The sequence below is a fragment of the Spinacia oleracea genome, chromosome 3 (assembly GCF_020520425.1).
Source record: "Spinacia oleracea cultivar Varoflay chromosome 3, BTI_SOV_V1, whole genome shotgun sequence".
NCBI classification, from domain to species: domain Eukaryota; kingdom Viridiplantae; phylum Streptophyta; class Magnoliopsida; order Caryophyllales; family Amaranthaceae; genus Spinacia; species Spinacia oleracea.
Window position 1 is genome coordinate 154,145,204 of NC_079489.1, and position 7,772 is coordinate 154,152,975.

The 7,772-nt window shown below is 38.4% G+C and overlaps 1 protein-coding gene across 1 annotated transcript; it reads right to left on the reverse strand.

Annotated features, from left to right (window-relative positions):
• Positions 1-1,601: 1,601 nt before the first annotated feature.
• Positions 1,602-7,772, reverse strand: LOC110778568 (uncharacterized). The gene is made up of 4 exons (XM_021983118.2): positions 7,037-7,772; positions 6,265-6,367; positions 2,545-2,744; positions 1,602-2,172 (listed from the first exon to the last, which is right to left on the reverse strand). The coding sequence occupies exons 1-4, from the start codon at positions 7,675-7,677 to the stop codon at positions 1,914-1,916; spliced, it is 1,203 nt and encodes a 400-aa protein (XP_021838810.1). The 5' UTR covers positions 7,678-7,772; the 3' UTR covers positions 1,602-1,913.

A 7,772-nucleotide genomic window follows, 5' to 3' on the forward strand; every position in this document is an offset into this window, starting at 1 on the left:
ACTATTCTCTTTTCTTCTTTTGTCTTCTCGTCACCATTTAAAATGTAATAATTATTTAATGTATGCAAAGGCACGAAAAGTCATACGAACTGCTAAATATCGGGAAATGAATTCAGCACAACAAATGCAAGAGCACGAGCTCTACTCTTAAGAAGGTGTGTCAAAATCAATCTAAGGAGGTGTGCCTAAATCTTATCTTTGAGGTGCTATATATTATTATAATTGGTCATCAATGGTCTTCCTGGAAAATTTACAGGTTTGGGCAACCACAAAAATGTGCTTTTCAGTCCAAAGTCTAAACCCAGACAAAGAACCCGTTCTAGTCCAGAAATCACGGCCTAATTTAGCGGTTTTGTGCATGACATTTTATAGTAAAGCCAGGTATGACCTGAACTTTAGCACCTCTGTCCAAAATTAAACTAAAGGTCGATTTGTTTCAAATTATTTGAACTTATTTTGACTTATTTCAGGAAAAAGAAAAAGATCGGATAAATTTAGGAAAATTCATACTCAGTGTAAGTCAAGACAAAATAAAATTCAGCTAAAAAAAAGGTTTTCTTTTTCCACACCATTTAACACGTCATAAGTTAAAAAAAATCAGTTTTTTCAACGCAAAACAAGTTTAACAAAAAATAAGTTAAGAGACTACGGAGTATAAATTAAGTAAAAATCAGGTAAACCATACACACTTTGACAATGTTTGCCAAAATCAATCTATAGGTGTCAATCGGTATCCCTACAATTGTTTACTCTTCAATTTCCCTTCTTTCTCAAAAAGTCCTCAACCCTCCTGACCGGCTGACCATCATCCTACCACAATATATAGCCACCACCCTGCATGACCGTGACCGCGTCACCTCCCACGATCCCACCTAACCGGCTGAACATCATCCCACCACGTTAGCCACCACCATGACACCACATGACCATGACACCTCCCACCTGACCGCTACCACATGACCTTCGCACCCACCTACCTAAGTGTCACTGCATCAGCCCTAGGTGGTTGCATTCGCAAACACCGCCGTCTTTTGACTTTTGGTGGTTTAGTTGGTACTCCACTTTCCACATCTGACGCACTTAAGTTAGGTACACCCGAGAACACAATAAAACCAGTGGTGATTTTTCAGGCAACATCATTGTTAATACTTAATACGGAGTAGCTCAAAAGTAAAAACAAATGGAAAATCACACTATGAAGTAAAGTGGCACTGGGCAGGATGGCCCGACCCAACAAAAAAAAGCACAACCCCCTCCCCCCACCCCGACATGAGAATGGAAAAGGCATGGCCCAACACGAGTACAAAGTCATGCCCCGGGCTTAAGGCACCTTTTTTGGAAAAAACACAAGACACAACAAATCACGCTAAATTAAGTAAAATTAGGCTTAGACATGAAGGCCCGACCCGGCACAGCAAGAGGGTGACCCAATTTTTATATTTTGGCCCGGCCGGGTCCAAGAAGTTACAAATGGGCTTGGCCTATTTAGATTTAGGCCCACAACCCAGCCCACACCACAACCATCTTTACTAAGAAATAGATATGGATCTGATCCAACGAAACATCACATACTGGTCACTGTTGGAAAGTTCATACAATCATACACAACATACGGAGTAGTAAACAGATCTCTGGGAAGGAACAAAAATTTGTGGGCAACTTGCAATTACAAACTTGATCTCAAAACCAATTCTTCAGCAACTTGCAATTACATCAATAAAGAAAGAATATAAATAACAGTTTCGAACTTCCGACACAAACCTTAATTCAAACACCGATGTAAGAATTCGAAGTTTCCGTTGCTAAACTAGATTGCATTGCAAAATGCTGGTGCCATCAATGTTATGTGCTTGTATCTTGACTATCTTCAGTCCAATCTCACACAACACTGAACCAAAATCTGCCAACAAAAATTACATGTGTTTGCTTGAAATGTGATTCAAGAAACTGTTAACCTGTGAAGTATATACATCAGGAAATGTCCTGTAATGATCTACATGAGGTGAAGACTTAAAGTTAAAGGACGAGACGCTTCTTCCCTTCGACTTTTGGTGTTTGATAAAAGATTCTACTGACCGGTACGGGATAACCTTATCTTCTGTGCTGTACAGGTAAAGCTGAGGACATGGTGGCTGATTATCCGAAAGATGATGGATGATCTTCAACAATCTCCTAATTTTTTTTAAAAAAAAAAAACCAAAATATTCATTCAGTCTGGCTTTGAAGACATGAAACGAGGAAAAGTTATTTGTGAATAGTGCAAATAACATGACATTTCCGTAAATAAACAGGTAGGAAAACTAAAAAAAGGTGGAAATAAAAAAAGAAACGTAAAAGGTGAATTAAATGAATAAATACGAGGTTAACAGAATATAATGTGTGCTTAAATGAATAAAAATTGAAGTTATATGTATATATTGAAAGTCTATCTTACTTACGATTTTGCCATGTGATTTGTACTATTCATCGATAACCGTTATTGATAAGGAATCACCCCGTGAAACAACAGGAATTTTAACAAGTTGAATGATGTGCAATACTTACTGGTTGACATCAGGTAACGTAAAAAGGAAGGAAAACATTTTCTCCAAAGCTCCAAAAACTAAAGCCTCGATTAAGAGAGGGTCTTCATCCTGCATATTTGACTTGTTTTTATCAGTACGTGGTTCCACATCCTCAGATGATAGAGGCATGACATTATTCCGTTTCTTCAGCAAAGCAGCAGTAAAACCAGCTGCCCAAACCTGCGAAGGGATATGAAAGTATGTGAGTCCTATAAACACCTTCAAGATAAATTCCCATTTGAGACATTATTCTAATGGAAAATTTAAATATCTCAATAAGTGAAACTTACAGACGGTCATGCAACTTTCTGTGTTCAGTTTTTCCATGAAAATCATGAGAAAAATTTACTTTACTACGTTTCAAGCTATATTTACTCAGACTCTTCGTTTTACCTCAAATACCCGTGTCGGATCCTCAACATTCGGATATAGGTATGGACACTCTGACACTTCATTTGGTCTAAAATCATGGAAATTTTTTCCACAATTTAGTCGAGTTGAACACGTACCCGTGTCCAACACTAGTACTTGAGTCCGAGTAACATAGGTTTCCAGTTCCAAGGAGACAAGGAATGGGTTCATCTTTTTCCAGCTTCAGAAGCTATTGAAAACCTTCCCAGGCATTTTGGCTGATAAGATCTCACTGGAAATCAGAGAGCTACTACTAGTTGGTCATGATGTGTATTCTCTATCTTAAAAATTAAAAGAACTAGAGTAACAGGGGAGAAGAATTAGAGGCGGGAGCCACAGCCACACCATCTCCACATACAGATAACACATCTCGAATATCCAATAGCTTATTTCTTAGAATAGAGTAATGAAATGGAGCTCAAACTCCTATTATCACTTTATCAGTTGAAACACGAGAAAAGTCTCTAACTCTCAACTACGGCAAGACACCCTATAAGAGAGCTGTAAACAAGCACTCTAAGTCATCAGGGTCACCCATTCAACATCTCATTTTAAAGCACTTTTAAGACTTTACAAAAGTCTAGACCTAGTTTAGAAGAGATACTGGGATTACGCCATACTTATTTTTAATGAGGTGTCTTGTAACAGGAAAACACATTTGAAGCATGTAGACCGGGGTCAACTTGAATATGAACCAACCCAGCTAGTGAGCCATGCAGTATAACTTCGGTCTAAGCTTGGTTTATGCTCAACATGGCTGTCGCTACAATTCATATAAATAGCTTAGCATTGACAAATATATGGCAGTCAGCCAGGTGGCCACTTGTGAGCCAATGTTCTAACCATAAACTAGTCAGAGTATCCTAGGAGGATTAGTCAGGTATTCAATATCAGGAAAAAGAGATGGTACTTCAATCCCTCTCAAATATCAATAGGTCTCTACAGATCCAAGAGATACTCCACAAGGCGACTAACACTTTAACCTTTTGTATTGGTAGGTTCAATATAACACCATGTCTCAGACACATAGGTGAATTCCACCCAAAAGATAAATAACCTTCTTTTATCCGTTTAATCTAAATCAAAGAGAATTCAGGCTTTCACAGTGTCGTTAATAAGACAAACCCTCATGGAATCACTTTCCAAAATTTTGCCCCAGATCAATATAGGATTGTAGGGATGCGAAAGTTGGCACACACCAGAATCTTTAGGAACATTTTGTCATCCTTGTATGCACACCTTGCTATTCCATACAAAGTAATAGACAACAAAAGACAAGACAAGAACTACCCACCAAAACTTTGAATAAAATTTGCTTATACTACATTACATTGCCTCTCAAAGCAAAATAATTGACAACGAAATTTCAAGCACTGGAAATCTGAGAACTGCTCTCTGGTCAAGATGTATTCTTTCTCTCAAAATATTAAGGGGATTAAAGTGACAGGGGATAACAGTGTTAGGGGTGAGCCACACTATCTCCCTATCACAAATAACAATTATTGATTACCTCATACTTATTTCTTGGAGAAAGAGTAATGTAATAAAGCTCCATTTTTTTATTAAAAAAGCTTGAAACACAAGAGCAAAGTCTCAAATATGGAAGGACACCCTATAAGAGAGTTGTAAACAAGCACTCTAGTCATCAGGGACACTGCAATGAACTGATATTATGGAGAGGGGTAGTTCAGGAAATAGCTTTATAAGTTAGTAGGGGTGTAATGCAATGAACTGATATTATGGAGAGGGGTAGTTCAGGAAATAGCTTTATAAGTTAGAAGGGGTGTCTGGGGAATAAGTCAGGGGGTAGTTAGGGAAGTAGTACTATATATACAGTGGTTATTTTGACAGGGAGGGGCATGTTGAATATTGTTGAGGAATTTGGTTGAGCTTTTAAGAGCTCATTGGGAGAGAAATCAAGCCTCTCGAATGCTTGAATATCAGTTACTTCTTGTATTTTCAGTTTATTAATCAAATCTTCATTAGTCTCTTGATTTATGGTCTGTTATCTATGCTAATTCATAGCAGACACGTTCACTCAACATCACCATTTAAAAGTACTTTTAAGATGGTACGGAAGTCTAGACCCTAGTGTACAAGAGAGTCTGGGATAATGCCGTATTTGTTTTTAAATTCGTCCTGTTACAGAAACGAATTTGAAAGCGTGTAAGCCAGTGTTGCCTAGAATATGAACCAAGCCAGCTTGTAAGCGATACAGGATTGCTTCGGTCCAAGCTTTATTTATGCTCAACACGTTGTGGCTTAGCACAATGGTCAAGTGTCTACTTGCAATCGGTTAGGCCACGAGTTCAATCCCTAGAAACAATCTCTTTATGAAAATAAGGGTAATATTGCGTACATTTGGACCTTTCCTAGACCCTGAGTTAAATAGCGAGAGCCTTCTGCATTGGGTACCACCTTTATGGCTGCCACCACACTTCAGATCAATAGCTTAGCACTGACAGATACGTGGCAATTGGCCAGGTGCCCTAATACGGGTTGAAGTTCTAGAATGTTTTAACTAAATAAAAAGATAATAACTAAATTATAAAAAAAAACTCCTAATATAACTAATAAACCCAGAACATACACCCATACGCCATTACAACCTTGGATTGTACTAAAATCCAAAGTCCAAACTGAAGTATTAAAAAAACTCGGTAAGTTAGTTATTTACTTATTTATAAGTAGACCATTCGCTGCCACATCATGGCCACTTGTGAGCCAGTGAGCCAATGTGTTAACCATATACTAGCCAGGCATATTTTCAGATCCAATGTCAGGAAAAGGAGATGGTACATCAATCCCTCTCAAATATCAGTAGGTTTCTACAGATTCAAGACTTGGTCTAGAAAGTGACTTTAAGATCCTGTCTTGATAAGTACCATATAAGATATAACACCAAGTCTCAGACACATAGGTGAAAACCACCCACAAGATAACAACCTTCTTTACCTGTTTAATCCGGAATCAGCGAGAATTAAGGGCTACACACTTTCACAGTGTCATTGATAAGCACAACCCCTAATGGAAGCAAACTCTAAACGTTTGGCCCAGACCAATATAGGATATAGGGATGCAAAATTTGTGACACACGACTACGCGAGAATGCTCAGGAACCTTTTGTCATCCTTATGCACACCATGCTATTCTATACGAAGTAATAGACAATAAAAGGCTAGACAAGAACATTTTCTTATGACTAAATTTCATTGTATCTTGAAGCAAAATAATTGACAATAGAACTTCAAGCATATCTGATAACAAGTTGATAAACATATACAATTACCTTAGGATTTAGTTCAGGGTCCCCTCCGGAATCAACAACACATCCTTTAATCCTTTCTATAAGGTCCGGCCTGTCCTGCAGATGAGTAAGAATAGCCCCATATCTGCATGTACACAGAAAATAACAAAAAACACTATTCATTCCTTGAACACATGTCAACAGTCCCATTAACAATTGAGATCCTATAACAGCCAAACCTTTCACAGAATCAGTTGAATCTCACGAAATAGGTTACATACAATGATCAAAGCACAACATTTAGCCAATGAGTTGTCAAAATTCACAAATGCACTTGAGAGTTGAGACAACTAACTGAATAACACTTATTTCAACATAAGGAACTACAATCCTTAACCACATTATGCTTCAAAGTCCCAAACAGCTGTTTTAGGGGGTAATAAATGATGGTAACGATGATGATTATATTAGTTCTTCTGCAAAGAAAACCTCATGTCATCCTAGTCCATCCCCAAATACCTTATATTATTACGGAGTATATGTAATAAACATGAGATTTCCTATCGAAATTACATACAAATGTATTGCAATTCCTGCAATTTATGATCACTACACAAACGAGACACAACTCCCATTGTCTTGATGATGCATGCACACATGTTTAAGTGGCTGCAATGATGCATCAGTATTCTGAACTAATAAGTTAATCCCCATTTTAGCAATTAAAGTTAAATCTACAGAAAATATAAGTACTTCAACATATACAGTATAGAAAATAAAATTGGTAAATTAGGAAGAAGTGGAATCAACCTACACAAGCCAACCGGTGTTGCTGAATGTGTGAAAGATTAAGCACCGCTTTCCGCCACCGCCTTCCGCCTTCGAAAGCCATGAAACAATCTCATTCGTCAACTCTTGAATCCGATTCTCAACCTTTCTCCCCAAATCAAACCAAAGCACGTCTCTAACAGGAACAACAAAGGTGATTGCATCAATCCCTCTCGAAGTGTACAACTCCGCATACCTCCTCAAATGCTTCGGCGTCGCTCCTAACCACCCCAATATCACAGCCGCTACCTCGGGTTTTCCTACGGTGGCGGGAGCTCCGGCGAGTGGCGCAGAAGCTTTGTGCCAGTTGAAGAATCTGCTGTTGTCAGGGTGGGATTTGGGGTGGTTGAGATTGTTGGAGTGGAATTGAGTATTGGAGGAGAGAGAAAGGAGAAACCCTAATTGGGAGGAATTCGGGAAAGAGAAGGGACGGGAAGTGGCATTGTTGAAGGAATTTGAGGAGAGAGAAATGCAGTAGCGGGATTTGAGAGTGGGAATGAGAGAAAGAGAGTGAGAATTGGGGAAGAATTTGGGGGATAATTGACGATTGAAATTCAAGTTGAGATGGTTAGGGTTTAGAATTCGCATTGGGGCTTCCATTGATTTCTGCATCAAGTTTTGTTTCATGATTTCTGGTGTTCGAAGGAGATGATGATGAATGGAGATGTTGTAATTGACTAATTGCCACTTTTAGCTCTGGTTAATGGATACTTCAACTACAT

Bases quoted from the DNA above. Each gene is read 5' to 3' on its own strand.
- LOC110778568 (XM_021983118.2), bottom strand. From the start codon at position 7,677: ATGAAACAAAACTTGATGCAGAAATCAATGGAAGCCCCAATGCGAATT. The intron at 2,745-6,264 runs GTAATTGTATAT...ATCCCTTCGCAG, and splicing joins ACCCTGAACTAAATCCTAAG to GTTTGGGCAGCTGGTTTTAC. The intron at 2,173-2,544 runs GTAAGTATTGCA...AAAAAAAATTAG, and splicing joins ACGTTACCTGATGTCAACCA to GAGATTGTTGAAGATCATCC.